The sequence below is a fragment of the Hippocampus bargibanti genome, linkage group LG01 (genome assembly GCF_051943395.1).
Source record: "Hippocampus bargibanti isolate YZ-2025 linkage group LG01, ASM5194339v1, whole genome shotgun sequence".
In the NCBI taxonomy this organism is placed as follows: domain Eukaryota; kingdom Metazoa; phylum Chordata; class Actinopteri; order Syngnathiformes; family Syngnathidae; genus Hippocampus; species Hippocampus bargibanti.
In genome coordinates this window covers 13,286,771-13,309,325 of record NC_142734.1, presented here as the reverse complement: position 1 = coordinate 13,309,325, position 22,555 = coordinate 13,286,771, and the positions used below count along the sequence as shown (strand labels likewise).

At 42.6% G+C, this 22,555-nt stretch overlaps 1 protein-coding gene across 3 annotated transcripts in view; it reads right to left on the bottom strand.

Moving 5' to 3' along the window:
• The window catches only part of dnmt3bb.1 (DNA methyltransferase 3 beta, tandem duplicate b.1), a 30,772-nt gene that overhangs the window by 7,159 nt on the left and 1,058 nt on the right, over nt 1–22,555 (bottom strand). For all 3 annotated transcript variants that reach the window (XM_088997469.1, XM_088997487.1, XM_088997479.1), the window contains exons 2-10: nt 18,231–18,333; nt 10,602–10,746; nt 9,954–10,036; nt 9,747–9,851; nt 6,691–6,831; nt 5,697–5,855; nt 5,523–5,630; nt 2,444–2,579; nt 2,094–2,216 (exon numbers count right to left, since the gene is read on the bottom strand). In XM_088997469.1, the coding sequence (XP_088853595.1) occupies nt 2,094–2,216; nt 2,444–2,579; nt 5,523–5,630; nt 5,697–5,855; nt 6,691–6,831; nt 9,747–9,851; nt 9,954–10,036; nt 10,602–10,746; nt 18,231–18,333 (1,103 nt within the window). The remainder of the gene's footprint in view (nt 1–2,093; nt 2,217–2,443; nt 2,580–5,522; nt 5,631–5,696; nt 5,856–6,690; nt 6,832–9,746; nt 9,852–9,953; nt 10,037–10,601; nt 10,747–18,230; nt 18,334–22,555) is intronic.

The following is a 22,555-nucleotide window of genomic DNA, read 5'->3' as shown; positions in this document are numbered from 1 at the left end:
TAGCAAAGAAGTGGGACACTGAGAGGACGGACGAGAGTAGACAGCAGTACAAGGAGATGCAGCGCACGGTTGAAGTAAATGTGGCAAAGGCCAAACAAGAGGCCTATGATGACTTGTATGCGAGGCTGGACAGCAAGGAAGGCGAGACTGATCTTTACAGGCTGGCGAGACAGAGAGACAAAGACGGTAAGGACTTGTAGCAGGTTAGGGTGATTAAGGATAGAGATGGCAATGTATTAACCGGTGCCAGTTGTGTGATGGCAAGATGGAAAGTGTACTTTGAAGAACCGATTAATGCGGAAAATGAGAAGGAACAAAGAGTAGAAGACGTGACTGTTGTGGACAAAGACGTAGCAAACATTAGCAAGGATGAAGTGAGGAGGGCGCTGAAGAGGATGAATGGGGGAAAGGCACTCGGGCCTGATGATTTATCAATCGAGGTATGGAAGTGTCTTGGAGAGGTGGCGGTGGTGTTCCTGACTGGATTATTCAACAAGATCTTAGATGGTGAACAGATGCCTGAAGAATGGAGACGAAGTGTACTCGTGCCCATTTTGAAGAACAAAGGAGATGTGCAGAGATGCACTAACTACAGAGGAATAAAGTTGATGAGCCACACAACGAAACTCTGGGAAAGAGTAGTTGAAGCGAGACTAAGAGCAGAAGTGAACATTTGTGAGCAGCAGTATGGCTTCATGCCAAAAAAAGAGTACAACAGATGCAGTGTTTGCTTTAAGAATGCTGATAGAGAAGTACAGAGGTCAGAAGGAATTGCATTGTGTCTTTGTAGATCTGGAGAAAGCGTATGACAGGGTGGCCAGAGAAGAGTTGTGGTATTGAATGAGGAAGTCTGGAGTGACGGAAAAGTATGTCAGAGCGGTGAAAGACATGTATCATGACTGTAAGACAGTTGTGAGGTGTGCTGTCGGTGTGACGGAGGAATTTAAGGTGTTGGTAGGACCTACCAACACCTTAAATTCCACCCAGGCTGACAGACGATGTTAGACAAAATCTCCTTGGACCATGATGTTTGCAGATGACATTGTGATCTGTAGTGAGAACGGGGAGCAGGTGGCGGAGAAACTAGAGATGTGGAGATATGCCCTGGAAAGGAGAGGAATGAAGATCAGTCGCAGCAAGACGGAATATATGTGTGTGAATGAGAGGGATCCAAGTGCAAGAGTGATGCTACAGGGAGCAGAGATAAAGAAAGTGGAGGACTTTAGGTACTTGGGGTCAACTGTCCAGAGCAATGGAGAGTGTGGAAAAGAGGTGAAGAAGCGTGTCGAGGCAGGCGGCAGCGGCTGGAGAAAATTGTCAGGTGTGATGTGTGATAGAAGGGTTTCAGCTAGTATGAAAGGAAAATTGTATAAAACAGTGGTGAGACCAGCTATTATGTTTGGACTGGAGACAGTGCCACTGAAGAAAAGACAGGAAGCAGAGCTGGAGGTAGCAGAGCTGAAGATATCAAGGTTTTCTTTGGGAGTGACAGGGTTGGATAGGATCAGGAATGAGTACATTAAAGGGACAACTCATATTCGAGGCTTTGGAGAGAAAGTCAGAGAGGCCAGACTGAGATGGTTTGGACATGTCCAGAGGAGAGAGACCGACTATATCGGGAGAAGGATGCTGAGCCTTGAACTGCCAGGCAGGAGACCGAGAGGAAGACCGAAGAGGAGGTTTATGGATGTGGTCAAAGAGGACATGAAGGTAGCTGGTGTGAGAGAAGAGGATGCACACAACCGGCTTAGATGTAGGACATTGATTCGCTGTGGCGACCCCTGAAGGGAAAAGCCGGAAGGAAAAGAAGAAGAAGAAGAAGTAGCTGTTGGGTTTACGCACTACTTCTTCTACAAGGGGAAATTCAGTTGTGGCTACTGACAGTACTGGCGAGACCTGTTGTGGCTCAATATTACTTCACATATAAGGCACACCTGCATATCAGGCGCAGGGGCATCTTTTGAAGAAAATAAAGGCTTTTGGGTGAACCTTATACATCGGAAAATACGGTATCATAAATTGCTTTACCCAACGACAAAAACACGTGTTTAGTATTGTGTCATGGTGATGAGATTCAATGTCATTGAACTTACCTCTGCTGTATGACTCCTCAGGTCCACCTTTGCTCTTGTACACGCTGAGTCTGGGCTGCATGGCACTGGGGGGATACTCAGGCAGCGACACATCCAGGACCTCCATGTTAAGCGTGATACTGTCTGCGCACGCTCGCACACACACAAACACACACACACGCACACACACACACACACACACACACACACGCACGCACACACACACACACACACACACACACACGCACGCACGCGCGCACACACACACACACACACACACACACACACACACACACACACACACACACACACACACACACAGAGTCAAGCCACCAGCAAATAGTGCATGTAGCTGTTCGGCCTCTGCTTACCAGCGCCACATTTGGGTTTGAGTCCCTCTTGACCTTTGGGCAGGAAGCCTCCTTGTGCCCATTCCATTAAGGGCTTAATTTGTTCATCAGCGTTGTCTGATACACAGGGTGGGAACTCAGCGCGGATGCTGGCCATCTGCACCATCATGAGATGACAGAGCACAAATACAATCACATCAACAATTTGCTGCTACCAACTCTACCAGTGTTACCACAATCACGTATGGTTATTTAGCTAGTTAGCATAAATTAGCAACCATTAGCAACTTATCTAAAATAAAACATACGGAATTGATGCTACCCAAAGCATTGTTTATTTATGGTCTACAAACTACGGCCCACGGGCCACATGCGGCCCATTAGGCTTTTTAATCCGGCCCGCCGAACTTGTCCAAATTATAGTAAAAACAGTGTCTGAAACTCATGAAAAAAAGTTAGCGGACAACAGGGCAGACAACTCTGAAAAGTTGCTTCCCCGGCCATAAAGCTGCCTGCCCCATTTTTCACAACTTGAAACACAATAAGACGATAACAGCAAATAAAAAGCAAAAAAAAAAAAACATTTTTTGATTAAGGATATGGCTACCACAAATGTGACCGTGCTTAATTTACAGTAAACATCCCTTGCTGAAGGTTTTGCTCCAGTGTGGCCGCAATGCAATGTTTGCATTGCGTTGTCTGCTACGAGCGACTAAGCGCCTTAACATAACTCTCAAGTACATTTTACAGTCACGGTATAATGTACGTTTACGTTTTGTAGCGTCATAAATTTTGTTAGCTTCTTTTGAATCTTTCTGCTGGGCTGAGCTTCTGTGCATCTACTTCGATAAATGACAAAATAACAATCTTATAACACTCGGGAAAGTTCGAAGCACGAAGCAGGCTTCTGATTGGCTGCCGTTCCGAGTATGCATATTTCAGCTGCAGGTAGCCTATGTCTGTGTGCTTGGCAACGATACACGTGTACTGTTTGCGCGTGAAGGCGAGGGCGTCCGTGGCGAGTTTGTAGAGCGCACGGTCAGGACAATCCATCCATGATTTTGCGGAGTTTAACACAAGTAGATATGATTGAGCTTCAGCATTTCGTTGTGTAATAATATGTTTTGAATGTTGAAAGTGATTCTTCCATTTTTGAAAAAAAAAAAAAAAAAAAATAAAATAACTTTGCACCTTCGATTGAAACTTATTAAAAACAGACGCAATCTTGATAAATCACAGTGCGTATGTTATTTTAATCTATTTCCATTTCCTCCTCCCAGTATCTGTAGAATACTATGTAAATGCCATATCTTGCATATTCCTTGAGACAAATGTATGAACTGATAAGGGCTGTTTTTCACATTTGAAAGACAGTTAATAAATTGGGTTGTAGTGTTCTTACTGTGCACACACTACATTTAAAGGACAACCGACACCTCCGGACAAGTTGTGTCCATAATTTGTAAAGTCGCTTCAAATGACTTTTACTGAGCGTATTTGACAAAGATTCCACCGCATATAGCTATATTTTACGTTTTAAGACTCGCGCTGAATATTCCGGAAGTCTTGTTTTTGAGTTGGTGACGAGTCCTGACGTCACGGCAAGAACGCCCCTGACCGAGAAAGGACACACTGTAGCAGACCTTTCATCACGTCAATGCATTTTGCGGTACTTTGTTTGGTCTGAAAACTTCATGTTGATCCGTGTTGATGCCGAAATTAGAAGGAAAACACATAAATAACACAATGGTGAATCCTTGTGTGTTGCACCAAGACAACTATTTGATATTTGCTGACACAAATTCCCAGGAGACAAATCAGCCCATTTCCAACGGAGCTTTGGCGCCATCTTCTGCATTTTCTGGGTGCTACATTTCTGTCCAGATGCCTCAAAATGACACAGAAGGAATTCTTTAATCGATTGCAAACATTTATGCTTTCCTATTCAGAACTATTTGAATCATATTCATAACTGGATGAGTAACAAGAAAGCATCCTCTCCGAATCTGAAGCCATTGTTTTGATTCTTGATCATGGCAAGACGTCTTGGCGTGACACCATGAACAAGGGGGCGGGACCTTCTGAAACTGGCCACTTCCGGGTTCAATTTGAAGTAGTTTTTAGACACTTTAAGTGATTTTTATTGGTGTTTTGCATTTGACTAAAAATATCAGCCTGCGTGTTTTGGGTATTTTAGATGCTATAAAACGTTTTTCTGATGTCAATTAGGAAACAAAAAAGTGGTGTCGGTTGTCTTTTAATGCTTTAGGTTTCGTATATCTGTCCCAAACACTCCCTCCAAATTCTCCTGGCCCGGCCCCTCTGTCAAATTTTAGAACCCATTGTGGCCCGCGAGTCAAAAAGTTTGCCCACCCCTGGTCTACATGAATAGTTTGAAGCATATCCTCCAAATTGTGATTTTCGCAATGCGCTGGATTTGCACGACATATTTATATCTATTCATTGAATATCTTTCGACCCATTTAATGTAACGGATGAACTGGAGTCTATTTCAGAAATTCCAACCATCCAGATCACTTAATCTCATTTGGGTTGCGGGTGTTGCTGGAGCCTGTCTTAAGGCACGAGGCGAGGGACACCCTGAACTGGAGGCCAACCAATCACAGGGCACACAGACACAAACAACCAGTCACTCTCACCTAGGGACAATTTAGTGTGTTCAATCACAATGCCATGCATGTTTCGGAATGTGGGAGAAAACTGGAGGACCCGGAGAAAACCGAGCTGGGCCCGAGGAGTACATGCAAACTCCACACAGGGAGGCCGGCGTGGGACTCGAACTTGAGACTTCTGCACTGTGAAGCCTGCGTACTAACCGCTCGACTCCCGGGCCGCCCTATTTTAGAACTTGTAGCGTAAAATGCAGTGTCACTCTGACCATGGCTGGCCTTATCTTTATTTTGGTATTTTTGTGGATGGGTGAGGATAGAAAGGGGTGATGGCAGCATTGTGGGGGTGAACAGATAATTCTTACTTCCTAGCTATTCCCATGAAAGTCAGTGTACTAGAGGCAGACACAGTCTTTGACATTGTACAAGCAAAATTAGATTCCTGTATTGAGGGGTGAGGCCAAATTTACCTCTAGAGCTTGAAAGATGGCCCTGCGGTAGGATACCAGTTTGGTGTAAGACGCCTGATTGAAGAACTTGGAGAAGGCAGTGATGGAATCCAGCTTATCAGCAGAGACCTGTGAGGACACAAAATAGTCATCTTATATCAGGATCAATGTGACCTTTCATCTCCTGCTACTCACCTCGGAGAACTTCCCATCCCCGAACCACTGCAGCCACCTCATGCCATGGTTGGCCTGCCGTTTCCCGGTAGCGCGCCAGGTCACCACCATACCGGGCCACCAGGAGAACCCCTTAATCTTCCCCCATACCAGCTCACCAACATTGAAGCCTTTGTTGTCCTATAGACACCCAAAGGTGGCAAAACGACGCACATGCTGCAATTAAGTGGATCAGGTACTTGTGTTAAAAAAAATAAAAAAGACTAAATGTTAGTTCCTTTAATTCAGGGGCGTCAAATTCATTTTTGTCATGGGCCACATTGTAGTTTCGGTTTCCCTTGGAGGGCCATTTTAAATTTTGGGAACCATTGAATTGTCTCCACATATTACACACACACACACGCACACGCACACGCGCACACACACACACACACACACACACACACACACACACACACACACACACACACACACACACACACACACACACACACACACACACACACACACACACACACACACACACACACACACACACACACACACACACAGAGTCAAGCCACCAACACATTGATAGCTACCCGGTCCAATCAAGAATAATCACTGTTATTGTGGATGACATGGCTATTTGAAATTTTGGTTCAGACTTTCGTAAGCATTATGGAACTTGAGATGCTTGATTTGATTTTGTAGCACATATAAAATGATGTGGCCGGCCAGATCTGACCCCCGGGCCTTGACTTTGACACCTGTGCTTTAATTCCGTAACTCATTCAGTGTCCATATTTGTGAACAGGAACCCTAAAATGTAGTCCACAGACAAACAAATGTCAAATGCTTTTTGAGTGGTGCACGTTTCAGATCGGCAGAGGACAAAAAAAGAAAAGAACAATTTCAATCATGAAGGAGAGAAATGCCTCCACCTGGAAAGTCAGACGGTTGTCGATACTTTACACTCGAACAGACTATGTGTACGTATGGTATTAACAGTGTATGTGTGTCAGTAGGTCCTTACGTTGTATTCAATCTGGGCGTTGCAACTGGACATGGTGGTGACACTGCTTTGAGCTGAATCTTTGGAGTCATGCTCCAGCAATTCCAGGCGTGGGAGCTCTGCGACCCCCTTGGATGAGTCCGCCTGAGAAGATTGGCCACACTGACGGATGAAGCCAAAAGTGAGTGAGATCTCCACAAGGTTCTCGCACCCAAAAACAGCCATCCCACATGGGCAACAATTTGGAGCCACAGTCCAAAATTGACTCCCAAGATCATCAAACTCTATCACCGATATCGGCAAACTACGGCCTGCGGGCCACATACGGCCGGTTAGGCTTTTAATCCGGCCCGCCGAATTTGCCCAAATTATAGTAAAAACTGAAACTCATGACAAAAAGTTAGCGGACAACAGGGCAGATAACTGAAAAGTTGCCTGCCCCATTTTTTCACAACTTGATGCAGAATGAGACAACTAATCACATTAAAAAACATTGTCACAAAGTATATATATATTTTTTAATGAAGAATGTAATTTACGGTAAATGTGCATGGCTGTAGATTTTGCTGCAGTAGTCGATTGTCATTGCGGTGAACAAAGCAACATTTGCATTGCTTCCTACGAGCCACGAAGCCCCTTTCATAAGTCTCTCGTACACTTTACAGTCATGGTTTAATGTAAATTTACGTTTTGTAGCATCACACATGTTGTTAGCTTCTTTTGAATCTTTCTTCTGGGCTGAGGTTCTGTGCATCTATTTTGGAAAATGACACGCAATTGCACGACTTCATAACGCTTGCGAAAGTCCGGAAGAAAGAAGCAGGCTTCTGATTGGCTGCTGTGCCGAGTATGCAAATTTCAACTGCAAGTAGCCTATGTCTGTGTGCTCGGTGACGGTACACGTGTATTGTTTGCGCGTGAAGGTGAGGGCGTCAGTGGAGAGTTTGTTGAGCGCGCGGTCTGGACAACCCACCCATGATTTGGCGGAATTTAACACAAGTAGGTATTATTGAGCTTGAATATTTCGTTGCGTAATAATATGTTTTGAATGTTGAAAGTGATTCCATTTTTCAATAAATGTTGATTTCTTTAACTTTGCCCCTTTAATGAAAACTTATTAAAAACAGACACAATCTTGATAAATCACAGTGCATATGTTATTTTAATCTATTTCCATTTCCTCCTCCAAGTATCTGCGAAATAGTATGTAAACGCCATATTCCTTGAGACAAATTTATTAACTGATCAGGGATATTTTTCACATTTGAAAGACAGTTAATAAATTGGGTTGTAGTGTTCTTACTGTGCTATGAGGTTTGCACACACTACATTTAAAGGACAACCGGCACCATTTTTGTTTGTTTCCCACTGACATCAGAAAAATGTTTTATAGCATCTAAAATACCCAAATAATGTAGGCTGATATTTTTAGTTAAATGAAAAACACCAATAAAAATGACTTCAAAATGAATCCGGAAATGGCCAGTTTCAGAAGGTCCCACCCCCTTGTTCGTGACGTCACGCCAAGATGTCTTGCCTTGCTCGAGAATCAAAACAATGGCTTCAGATTCGGAGAAGATGCTTTCTTGTTACTCATCCAGTTATGAATATGATTCAAATAGTTCTGAAGAGTAAAGCATAAATGTTTGCAATTGATTCAAGGAGTCCTCCCATATTAATTCGAGCCGTCAATGACAGCAATGTAGCACCCAGAAAATGCAGAAGATTGCGCCCAAGCTCCGTTGGAAATGGGCTGATTTGTCAGTTGGGAATTTGTCAGCGAATATCAAATAGTTGTCTTGGTGCAACACGCAACGATTCACCATGGCGTTATTTATGTGTTTTCCTTCTAATTTCTCCATTAACACGAAGTTTTCAGACCAAACAAAGTACCCAAAATGCATTGTGTGTCGCTTTCTTGGTCAGGGGCGGTCCTAACGTGATGTCACATGGGGATCGTCATCAACTCGAAAACAAGACTTCCTGAATATTCAGTCTTAAAACGTAAACTATAGCTATATGCTGTGGAATCTTTGTAAAAGTCAAAGTCATTTGAAGTGATTTTATAAATTATGGACATAACTTGTCCGGTGGCGTCGGTTGTCTTTTAATGCTTTAGGTTTAGTATTTCCGGCCCAAACACTCCCTCCAAATGCTCCTGGCCCGGCCCCTCTGTCAAATTTTAGAACCCAATGCGGCCCACGAGTCAAAAAGTTTGCCCGCCCCTGCTCTATCACCATCAGCAAATTCACATATCAGGGGTTTTCCTGCACTTAAAATTATGTGTTGGGTGGCTCCAGCTAAGTTTGTCCCTCCCCCAGTCAGACCGATCGAACACTGCATAGGGCTCCGATTGTGCTTATTGAGCGATTGATGTCCCCATTTTGGCAGCTATTTATTTTAACTGCAGTTGCAGTATTATGCTCCTACAGGGGTGCTATATCAACAGCAGTGGAGAGTAAAGACCTGAAGCAACAACCGAAAAAGAAATAGATCAAACAAATCATAGTTTCCCCGCTAGTCTGTGCTATGATTTTCAGGATGTGATTTTCTTTCAGGTAAATATGGCCTGTTGTTTTTTTTTATAATAGGTAGTTATAGATGTATTTATTCATTAAACCTTTGAGCCTATCATTCTCCTCTGAGTTTTAATACATGGATGCTTTAACATGATAATAGTCACATTCTTATTCTTAACTTAAAGTATGGTTCGTCGAAAAGAAAATGAGTCTGTTAAATTTACCAAATACATGCACGTCATGGCACATTGTGAGGTTGGTACCACCTCTGCCTCAATTCGAGCCAAGAAAAACAGAAGTCATTTCAATGGATGGACTGGAACGGAGGATGATTATTATAAGAATTAAGACGCAGGGACGATGATGATACATAGGGTGCTGACGAAGGATTAAGGATGGTCTAGGAAAATAGTGTTATGTGCCCTTGTTTGTTAATCCAGTTGTCACACACACCTCTACTCCCATTAGGTTATATTCTAATTATGTGCACAGATATTTTGATTATTTTTATTTGATTTCATTCCCCCATTCAAGAGTAGTAACTACATTAACAATGACCTCATATTTCCGTGTCTGTCTGCGAGGTTTGGCGTGCGGCATCAGACCAGCCTGAAAGATAGTTCGAGTGCGTGGTCTGTCTCTCAAAGCCAGCCGAGTCTTCTTCTAAACACACCAACATACCCCCACACACACACACATACAAACACAGTATTGATTAATGCAGATTCAGAGTTGGTTCATGAGGATTTGTCTTGTCCACCATACTTTACTATACGGGTCCCAGGCACCATCATCGCCCCCGGACCTCTTCCTGATCCGAGCCCGTCTTTCCAGACACATATTATATTCTAACAAGACAAAGAAAGTGAAATTAATGAATACAAAAATGTTAAAAATGTTATATGATATAATTTTCAGACAAGTTTGGTTTCATGAGAAAAAAACATAATAAAAATGAGTCAAAATAAATTACAATTCAAAAATAAAATAATATGCATACATTACTACAAACAATAATATACAGTAAAGTCTCGTTATATCGATATTCAAGGGAGTCCGAAAAAATATCGATATAACCGGGACTATCGATATATCAGACCCTGTTTGCATGTAATTTTCTCCGTGCGTGCATAGAAATAGTATCGATATAACCGGGACTATCGATATATCCGATATCGATATAACGAGACTTTACTGTATAATAATGTAAATTTCTCCACTGTGAGACGAATAAAGGCATATCCAATCCAATCCAATATTTCATGACAAAGTTTGACAAATTTAAAGTTTTATCTATTAAAATAAGCACAATTCAATACAAACTTAATTAAAAGAGAATACAACAAAAATACACGAATAAACACAAAATAAATACTTTTCATTATGATTATAATATAATGTATTTAATTATACCCCGAGGGGATGAGGCACCCCCGCTCTGTTTGGGACTGAAGGGTGATGGTGGCTCGGCCCCGGCCAGGGGGCTGCTCTCATTGGTCAGCTCCACGCCGCTGTCATTCTCCGACATGCCTTCTGGTGGCGGTGGGATCACCTTCGCCTTGGGTGGAGCAAAACAAATCTGCATGTATCTGCACACACACACCCTCTACTCGGACTCCGGCCGATTAAATGTGTTGTTATTATTATCATTATTATTAGTGACAGAATGTAATCTGATGCGCAGACAGAATAGTAAGCAGCATTGTAATAAATGTACTGCACATGAATCAATATCGTATATGCTATCTAATACGATGCATATAATGAGGAGTAACAAATAGATATACAGATATGGTCAATAGAGACGTCAATATGCACAGCAGGAAGAATTGTAAGCAGCATTGTATGTAGTAAACAAGGTGTATCCTCACTGCAATTAGTCTATAAACGAGCAGTACAGGATACTTTGATCGCTTCTGACTATCCTTAGTGTTCCCATTCACAACTACAGTGTAAGAACAGTATAAATGTACTGGTACTCAAATTTGATTTTTTTTCTTTCATTCTATACTTTCAAAATCAAGTTATTCATTATCCTATGAAGGGACAAAACAGAAGAGGTAAAACATGTTTTAGCTTGAAGATAGGCGTGCCAAAGAAGAGCTGCGAGTCAGGAATGCGATCCAGGGAACCCGAGCAGAACTATTTTGTTTGGCTGCATGCGTTATGAGACATTTGACCGTCAGATGGTCGAGTGGAACACTGAATTAGATCAGTCTTTGGTGTGCTTGATGTATGAATAGGTGCAGAGAGAACACCCTTGAGGAAATCACCTCAAGGAATATTTGAGCAGAACCTTCATAATCTGACTGGGACACCTATACAGGGTGCAGTCAGATTTGTCCACAAGCTGATATCTTGCTATGGATAACTTACCAACCGTTAGCATGTTAGCATTGTATCAACTCCCATTATAAATGATTCCTTATTCAGGAACAGTTACCCAAATCGAGAGTATATTGTCTATCGATCTGCCTCGGCACTTTCTTATCTCAGGCGACTATCTTTCTAAATGTTAGCACTTAGCTAGCAATTGTTACCATTTTATCAAACCTCAATCTAAACTCTACTTGACCTCAAAACATAAAATTAAATGAAAACAAAAAGGGGGCATTTGACAGACGCTGCCATCAATGTAGCGTGCTTTCCGTTGTGTGTGAACGGAGTCACGTGACTAAATACTCAAATCTACAGAGCACCTGTCAAGAAATCTCTCAGGGTAGCTGAAAATATTATTATTATACACGGTAAGATGTCTTGTAACTGCGAATGGAGGGATATAGTGTAGAATACTCATTTATTGGCAAGGATTTTCGACAATTTCAAGATGAACTCAAAAGACACAATAACCTTCACGGATGAACTTCATTGACCTTTTTTCAACTTTTATGCATACAATCGCTGAATGCTTCACAATTTGTTATTGTTTCACAAGGGGAAAACATCAAACTTCACAACAGGTTCTTGATGCTTGACTTGACACATTGATATAGTTTTACATTTTGGGGGCTGAAAACAGAAATCAAATAGGAGCAGATGGTGGAAGGATGCAGTCCCCCTCCAAGGCCCCGTCGAGACTGAAGTGATTTATGAGCGTGAAAAAGAGGAACAAGTGCCAACGGTCACTGCCTCATTTCACTGTGATAAGGTTTTGAGTGAAAGGAGCGGAGGTGAACAAAGTCACATTAATTAAGAGCCCAGTTCAGAATACATGACAAGACGGAAAAGCTTTATCAAGTTGCCTCATTTAGCACAGCAACTGTTACCATCGCTTTTCAGTGCTTCTCTTTAGAAACAGAACCTGAAAGTAAAATCCATATCCACTCATTTTATGGCTTTCATGACTTAGATTGTTATTTTGCCATACTGCAGCTCACCACTAATGGGACACTGTGATTTTCGAAAAATAGTATTTTTCAGTTTAAAATGTATACACAATTGGAGATTAATTTCAAGAAATAATGTGTTGCATATTTATATTTATGCGTTTCCAACCTTGATGAATGGTTGCTGGCCTATGTTTATAAAATTATGAAAGGTAATTTTATAAAATGTATTTTAAATGTAAAAGAATCGCAATGCCCAACCCCGATAAATGATTGCTGGTTTGTTAAGAAGCTGACTTTCCTTCTGATAGTTTTGGTGGATTCTGAGCAATTGTGAGAAACGGAAAACCATTCACATTAATGTTATTCTCACAAATTTACTGTACAGTGAGACCTCAACTTACGAACGCCTTATAATACGAACTTTTCATCATACGAACATCAAATTTATGAAAATTAAGCCTTATAATACGTACTATTTTCATAATACACACCCACCACAGCCGGTCCATCAAGCACACGACCTTTGGATCTGGCGAAAGTGATCTTCGGCAGAAGCACGACCGAACAGCGCAGCGCTACTTTCCATACCCCTTCTCATTGAATGCACACGTCGATCGCCTACTTGGAGCTTTTTGCTGATAATTTTACTATTATGGGACCGGAAAATAAACACCACAGGCTTCAGTGTTCAGCCTCAGTTAAAATGTGGTGCGTTACTATGAATAAATTGAAGAAACTACCAGCCGTACACGTCTACTCTGTTCTGTTTATTTGTCATCCAAGACTTGGGGTGCGTTCAGGTTCGAGAATAGCGCACGACTTCTTAAGACTCTAGGCTGTTTGGAAAGCATTGTCTAACTGAATGAGCGGTGACAAACACTTCCCAACGTTTTTGTGTTGCTACACTTGAACGCACCCCTCTGTCAAGTTGCGATAGAAGTGATTGTGATTGGCTAAACGGTAGTCATGTGTTATGGTAAGCCAATCAGAGCTAGTGTTTTCACACACACCGGAACAGCGTGTCAATAGTCACGCTAAATTGTCACGTGCGAGTTGACAGCTCGGGTGTGGCCTACGTTCGCGACACTTCATTTTATTGTCGTTCTGCAATTTCATTTCATTTCAACGAGTCACTGTCACCTCACCAGTGACATGATTACGACGAAAGTGCGTCGCTACGTCTTGTGCTCCAAATGTTTGCTTGTGCTCCAAGAGTTTGCGTTGCACGAGGTGATTGTTAGATGCGAGTGTGCCATTTTATTCGCCCCGCCCGCCTTCTTTTGTCGTGTTTTATTCCGCGTCCGTGGAATCATCGGACTCGGGCCTTTTGTTGTCATGAAATCTCTGCCAGCACCTACGGGACTCGAAGTGAATGCAGATGACATCGAGGAGCTTGTTGCTGACCATAATGAGGTCATCAACACAGAGAATTTGATTTGCCTTCAAGAGGACAAGCATAAGCAGGCCATTAAACAGTTGATGTGCAGGCTTTTATTGAACAGTTGCATTCAGAAAAGGCTATAAGAATCATCAACATGATGAATGATAATGTGATGCCTCAGTTTCGTAAGACCTTACAAGTCAGAAAGCAACAGGTGTCAATTAAGAGCCATCAATGACCATCACAAATGTAAATAAAGTGACTTTATGATACAATGCAGTGTATTTCTTTCATTACAATACGATAGCACATTTATTTTACATAGAATAAGGTTGGTTGTGTGTAGTTTTAAGGCTTATTTAGTTGAAAAGTATATTATATGGAAACCCGGGAACGGATTATTCCCATTTTAATGGTTTCGTATGGGATTTTTTTTTTGAGATACACACTTTTCGCCTTACACACTCTGTCTGGGAACCAATTAAGTTCGTAAGTTGAGGTCTCACTGTTTTTGGAAGAATGCATGCATTTTCTATTCATCCATCCATCCATCCATCTTCTTCCGCTTATCTGGGGTCGGGTCACGGGGGCAGTAGCTTCAGTAGGGAAGCCCAGACTTCCCTCTCCCCAGCCACTTCTTCTAGCTCGTCCTGGCGAGGCGTTCCCAGGCCAGCTGGGAGACATAGTCTCTCCAGCGTGTCTTGGGTCATCCCCGGGGTCTCCTGCCAGTGGCGCATGCTCGGAACACCTCACCAGGGAGGCGTCCTGGAGGCTTCCTAATCAGATGCCTGAGCCACCTCATCTGGCTCCTCTCTATGTGGAGGAGAAGCGGCTCGACTTTGAGCTCCTCCCGGATGACCGAGCTTCTCACCTTATCTCTAAGGGAGAGCCCGGACACCCTACGGAGAAAGCTCATTTTGGCCGCTTGCACCCGGGATCTCGTTCTTTCGGACACGACCCATAGCTCGTGACCATAGATGAGGGTTGGGATGTAGATCGACCGGTAGATTGAGAGCTTTACTTTTTGGCTCAGCTCCTTCTTCACCACGACAGATCGGTACAAAGTCCGCATCACAGCAGACGCCGCACCGATCCGCCTGATGACCTCTCGCTCCCTAACAGCCTCATTCGTGAACAAGACTCCCAGATACTTAAACTCCTCCACTTGAGGCAAGATCTCCTTCCCGATCTGGAGAGGGCATTCCACCCTTTTCCGACTGAGAACCATTGTCTCAGATTTGGAAGTGCTGATTCTCATCCCAGCCGCTTCACATTCGGCTGCGAAACGCTTGAGAGAGAGTTGGAGAGCTCCACTTGAAGGCCCCAACAGTACCACATAATCTGAGATGTTGCAGAGATGCTATACTGAGGCCACCAAAACAGAAACCTTCAACACTTCGGCTGCGCCTAGAAATTCTGTCCATAAACAGTTATGAACAGAATCGGTGACAAAGGGCAGCCTTGGCGGAGCCCAACCCTCACTGGAAACGATTCCGACTTATTGCCGGTAATGCGAACCAGACTCTGATATCGGTCGTATAGGGACCGAACGGCCCATATCAGGCGCTCCTGTACCCCATACTCCCGAAGCACCTTCCACAGAACTCCACGAGGGACCCGGTCAAACGCTTTCTCCAAGTCCACAAAGCACATGTAGACTGGTTGGGCGTATTCCCATGCACCCTCGAGGACCCTGCTAAGGGTGTAGAGCTGGTCCACTATTCCGCGGCAGAGACGAAAACCACACTGTTCCTCCTCAATCTGAGGCTCGACTTTCCGACGGACCCGCCCCTCTAAAACCCCTGAATAGACATTTCCATGGAGGCTGAGGAGTGTGATCCCTCTGTAGTTGGAACACACCCTCCGGTCCCCCTTTTTAAAAAGGGGGACCACAACCCCGGTCTGCCAATCCAGAGGTACTCTGCTCGATGACCACGCAATGTTGCAGAGGCGTGTCAGCCAAGACAGCCCCACAACATCCAGAGCCGTTAGGAACTTCGGTTGGATCTCATCCACCCCCGAGGCCTTGCCACCGAGGAGCTTTTTAACCACCTCGGTGACTTCAGCTACAGGGATCGGAGAGCCCACCTCGGAGTCCCCAGACACTGCTTCCTCCAAGGAAGGCGTGTTGGTGGAGTTGAGGAGGTCTTCAAAATACTCTGCCGACCGATTCACGACGTCGGGCCCACGCGCCACCGGCTCTTTGAGACTTTTTTACTTCGGCGTCCACCTAAGTACAAGCGTGTGTGTTGGGCGACCTCTTCTGGCTTCTCCGTTAGCAGGGAGAGCCATTTTCAGCAGTGCGTAATACAGTGAGACCTCAACTTACGAACACCTTATATTACGAACTTTTCATCTTACGAACGTCAAATTTATGAAAATTAAACCTTATAATAAGCACTACTTTTATAATACACACCCACCACGGCTGGTCCATAAAGCACACGACCTTCGGATCTGGCGAAGTGATCTTCGGCGGAAGCACACGACCGAACAGCGATCCAGCCGGCGCTACTTTCCACACCCCCTCTCATTGAATGCACACGTCGATCGCCTACTTGAAGCTTTTTGCTGATAATTTTACTATGATGGAACGAAAAAAAACACAGGCTCGTGTTCGGCCCAAGAAGACACAAAATAAAATCATTGTCGCTGAGAAGAAGGAGATTATTGAAAAACACGAACGAGGTGTGCATTTGTGTTATTTAGTGGCCGAGCACGGCTATGCTAAGTCAACCATTGCTTCCATTCTCCGGAACAGAACAGCCATCAAAGGTGCGTCTCTCGCAAAAGGTGTTACCGTGCTCTCAAAGCGACGGTCTCGGGCAATCGAAGAAGTTGAAAAACTGTTAATTTGGATTAACGAAAAGCAGCTATCCGGCAACAGCGTGAGTAAAGCTATTTTATGCGAGAAAGCACGGCTAATTCACACCGATATCGCCATGCGCCAACCTGGAAGTGCGGCGCTTATTGAGGATTTCAAAGCCAGTAACGGATGGTTCGAGAAAATCATGACAATCATCAACATGATGAACAATAATGTGATGCCTCAGCTTCGTAAGACCTTACAAGTCAGAAAGCAACAGGTGTCAATTAAGAGGTTTTTAATCAACAAAAATGATGAGGAGTCTCCAAAGAAAAAAGAAGAGAAGCCACACCAGAGGTTAAGTTACCAACAGTCCTTATGGAAGGTGACTCTCCTTCCATAAGCCATCAACGACCATCAAAAAGGTAAATAAAACTTTATTTTACAGCAGTTTATTTCTTTAATTACAGTCCTCATGTAATGTGCCTCTTTCCAAACAGCAATTCCCTTTGACCTTCAACCTCCAACGCCATTACATCAAGCCATCAATGACCATCACAAATGTAAATAAAGTGACTTTATGATACAATGCAGTGTATTTCTTTCATTACAATACAATAGCACAGTTATTATACATAGAATAAGGTATGTTGTGTGTAGTTTTAAGGCTTATTTAGTTGAAAAGTATATTTTATGGAAACCCGGGAACGGATTATTCCCATTTTAATGGTTTCTTGTGGGAAAATGTTTTTGAGATACACACTTTTCGCCGTACACACTCTGTCTGGGAACCAATTAAGTTCGTAGGTTGAGGTCTCACTGTATGTGGGAAGCCGTGCGTATTTGGGTCAGCAGAATGACACCGTAATAAAAATCGATAATACAAAATATAAAATGATAAGAATGACACTAAAAGTTATAAGATTCATAATTGAACGTTAAGCAGTTTGGTATATAATAGTATTCAATAGAAAACGTTCTTTAAAAACAACAGATTGACATCATATACTATTCTGTCGTATAAACCTCGCCTCGGCCATATTTAATGCATTTCGCCTTACGACCGTTTTGTCGGGGAGAGGGCAACCGGTAGAACTTTTTTGCTTCGGCGTCCGCCTGAGTCCGAGCGTGTGTGTTGGGTGGCTTCTCCGTTAGCCGGGAGAGTGATTTTTCAACAGCTCACATGCGTGGGAAGCCATGCGGATTTGGGTCAGCAGAAAGTGTGTGCGCCAACACAGTAATAAAGATCGATAATACGAAATATAAAATGATTAAAATGACACTAAAAGTTATAAGATTTATAAATGAACTGTCAACATGTTGGTATATAATAGTATTCAATCGAAAACGTTGCTTAAAAACAACAGATTGACACTGAATACTATCGTCGTATACACCTCGCGTCAGCCGTCAGCCGACCGTTTCATTTACGACCGACCGTTTTGTTGGAACGGAACCCAGTCGTAACTCGGATGTTACCTGTATATATACACACGCACCACGGCATGGCCAGGTGCAAGACTTACCATGGTGGCCATGTTGTTGTTGGTCTCCATGGCGACAGCAGAGTATTGATCAGAGGGCATTGCTGTTGCGGTGACTGATGGTAGTGATGAACCTTTTTCCAACCTAACAATCAAGAAATCAAACCAGTGATCTTTTAATACAGTATTTCAATATGATTGTATGTCGAAATAAACATTCAAAATTGTGACTGAATTATTTATTTATTATTTATTGTCACTTCTTTTTTTCTCGCACAGCAACACATTAAACCACCAAGAACTTGTTGCTGCTTATCCTATTTAACAAAATTAAGTGTTGTAACTGACACGAAGTAAATACATAATTGGTAAAATCAATATTTAAATGAATATTGCAATGTGTCATAATCTTTGGGCTTTCAATGAATTCAGTGGAATTTTAAGAATATTTATTGATTTCCCATTTAGCTGTGAATGGCTATGGTAATTTCCTTGTCATGGTTTGTCCTTTTAACATGGCTTCAGGTGACCCGTCGACTTGAAGAAACACAAAAAACAAGCACTGACATGCCGAAATGAACCTCCGACAAAGCCAAAAAACACGCCGCCGTGTGTTTGAGCCACATTCTTTTTTGCATTGTGTGAGGATTAATTATGTTCGGCCTGCATGCACATGAGCAGCATAAGTCAACACTTGACTGTGTATTTGTGTGTGTTTGTGTGTGTGTGTGTGTGTGTGTGTGTGTGTGTGTGTGTGTGTGTGTGTGTGTGTGTGTGTGTGTGTGTGTGTGTGTGTGTGTGTGTGCATACCAGCAGGAAGCCCTCAGCTTTTTTTGAAAATATCCATTACAAACATACACATTATAAGAGGGGGAAATTACGCAAGAGATGAACCTGTAGGAAATTTTACATCCCGATCGTGTTGAACCGATTCATCACTTTTATTGAATCCTGGCATATCTGTGGTTGACGATTCGTTTTTGGTATCTCAACCTATCCTCTTGTTATGAAAAGCTGACATAATCTTCAGACCAGAGGAATAAAATTATTACTTTGGAGCCATCTTGTGGAATCAGTGTTGTTGTTTGTTTGTTTATTTATATCTTGATTTATTTCTTGATTTCTTTCTTTGTGTATGTATGTATGTATGTATGTATGTATGTATTGTGATGTGACGAGAGGCTGTGTCCTGGAGGGCAAATACATCCCCCTAAGATGGCTCCACCCAGAGAGAGTCTTGGCCCCACCTGGTGGAAGGCAGCAATTAAACCCACACACCTGCAGCTGATCAGGGCTTGATTGGAAAGCAGGGCTCTTGAGGCAGAGAGCCTCTGAGTGTGGAGTTTGGGGAAAGACAAGCTCGATTGCTGTGCTCTGTGGAGAAGTTGATTGCTGCGTGGAACTCATTGCCAGTTGGGACCACACGACTGGACACTGGATTTGAACCTAGCTAAGGTGGCAAGGCTACATGACGAGGACGTCAAGAGGGGTGAGGCCTAGAGACTCTTGTAAAGAACTCCGTCTTCAGTTTTACCTCAGAAGAGACTTTATTTGGATTTAAGTAGCAGAAGAGACTTTATTTGGATTTAAGTATCAGAAGAGACTTTATTTTGATAAGTATTGGAAGAGACACTATTCAAACCTTTGTTGCTTGTGAATTCCCCCTGGAACCCTTGATTAAAACCTTTTGTTTGTATCCAAACCTGTCGTCCATTGCACTTCTTGTCCCGTCCCGCTGAGAGCTAGCCTCAGCTAGCCTCTCATGATATCACTGTATGTATGTATGTATGTATGTATGTATGTATGTATGTATGTGTGTGTGTGTGTGTGTGTGTGTGTGTGTGTGTGTGTGTGTGTGTGTGTGTGTGTGTGTGTGTGTGTGTGTGTGTGTGTGTGTGTGTGTGTGTGTGTGTGTGTGTGTGTGTGTGTGTGTGTGTGTGTGTGTGTGTGTGTGTGTGTGTGTGTGTGTGTGTGTGTGTGTGTGTGTGTGTGTGTGTGTGTGTGTGTGTGTGTGTGTGTGTGTGTGTGTGTGTGTGTGTGTGTGTGTGTGTGTGTGTGTGTGTATGTATGTGTGTATGTATGTGTGTATGTATGTATGTATGTATGTATGTATGTATGTATGTATGTATGTATGTATGTATGTATGTATCGTCTTTAGTGCTGCTCTATAGTCAAAAGAAAAACATGAAAGTATGGACCTCTAAGAATTCTCACTTTTGCGAGTGAGATGAACAGGGAGTACTTAAAGGATAGGATCATTTGAATTCTACAAATGCTTAGGAAACGTGTCCAGATGCTACTCTGAACCCCCCTGAGGCATTGACCACCCCTGGCATTGACCACCCCTGAACAACCTTTACAAAAGCGACAAAATGTTTAAAGCGACAGGATAATGATGGTGGAAGACACTCAGATGCAATTATATATTTTTAAATCAAATCAGATTTTCTTATTAAAATCTGGTTTGTTACACTCCTAAGAGCAATTTTTAAATCTGGTTTGTTACACTCCTAGTCGCAATTTGTTACTGCGGAAAACAACGACAAATTTCACATCAACGAAGATTATTATCTATATTGTAGAGCATAATTTGCAATCAGCTGGCAAAATGTTGTCATCTGTGTTTGCGTTAATATCGGTGTCGTAGTAGTAGAACTTTTTTTTCAACAAATGTACAGAATTGCCATTTTTTAACTTGAACTTTTTACTAAAGCATTGGACACAACAACAGAGGTAGCAGAGGGGCCCTTCAAGAGGTGGGTGGAATATAGGGAAGGGGGTCCACAAAGAGTGGGGGCTGGAGATTATGGAAAGGGTTTTTTCACTTCCTAAATGCATGTGCAAGTGTGTAGAGTTCAATTTGTATGTATGTGTGTGGGGGGGCGTGGGTTCGCACTGGGGGCCAAATTCCTTGTCAGTCATGTACTTTGGGATCACTTTATGCTCGGTCAAGTCCACAAAATGGCAGACCTCTTCGATGCAGGCACCTCAAGTGGCTGCCGAGCAAAAACATACTTCCTGGATAGGCTTCACATAGGTGTTGAGCCCCGCTCCCCTTTGCACAGTCACAAATCTCAGTTTGGTGAAGTTGACAAAAAAGTGTGAATGAGTTTATATCAGAATCGGAACGCCTTTAATAATAATAATTATAATAATACATTTCATTTATTTATAAGCGCCTTTCAAAACTCTCAAGGACACTTTACAGTCACAGGATATTTAGTCCCACAATGGGGAAATTTGCAATTGATATTTTTATTGGATTTATGTTGAATTTGGCCGTCGAAAAGGAGGGACAGGCAGCTTCTAAGTCATGTTCAAACAGGCTTTATTTCCGTGTGCGCTCTTTCTAGGTTCAGAAAGGGCAAAACAAAAACTATGGACCCTTTCCTTGGTGATGGGGGGAAGACAGGTTGGAATGTCTCTTCTCCAAAGTGAAGTTTAGGTAATAAATGAACTTGAAGTCAAAATTGGTGTTTATTGCAATGTGTTTGCTAATTAGTTATGAGCTCTGCAGTTAGAAAACTTGGCATGAGTTGAAAAGCTATGTATACAGTACTATGTAATATTTCCCATTTTATTCAGGTCACTTTTTGTTTTTTAAATACTGTAAACCACATTCTGATTGTGTGCCTCGTCTGGTCTCTCGTCACCAGTAGGAGGCAATTGTCTTCCTATTGGTCAATGCCGAAAAACCAATCAAAGGACAATGTATGATATGTCACACTATGCAGCAAGACGAACAAAAGTTCTGACAAGCTAGACTTTCGGTGTCGACTTCATGTCACAACTAATTGTTGAGTATTGTCACACGATGTCGGGAGTGCTGTTATTTTGCCTACTATGGTCCTGAAAAATGTGGATAAAATCTATTTCTTCAAGGGTTATAGCCCTGTAACAGTGATGCTATTTAAAACTGGAATTAATGTTTCTGTCTGAAATACTAAGCTATGTTGTTAAATCAAGGTCATGAAGTGTTATTGTCTTTGTTTTATGTTTAGTTTGACTATAAACGTCAACTATAAACGTCACAATAACTAATTTGAAACATCTTGATATTTGTTGTTGCTTTTTTTGTTCTTTGTAATTTGCCCAAGTGTGATTTAGAGTGAAGGGACTAGATTCAAGTGGCAACATACAGCGCTTGTGTCTGAAATCTTTTCCTCTGTAGTCCTGATATTTGGGTCAAATGTTTCCAATTTATGCTAAATCCCTACTTTTTGTGTTCATGACAACAACGTTAAAATTGTCTCATCTCATCTCATTTTCCGTACCGCTTATTCCTCATTAGGGTCGCGGGGGTTGCTGGAGCCTAGCTCAGCTGTCTTCGGGCACGAGGCGGGGGACACCCTGAATTGTTTGCCAGC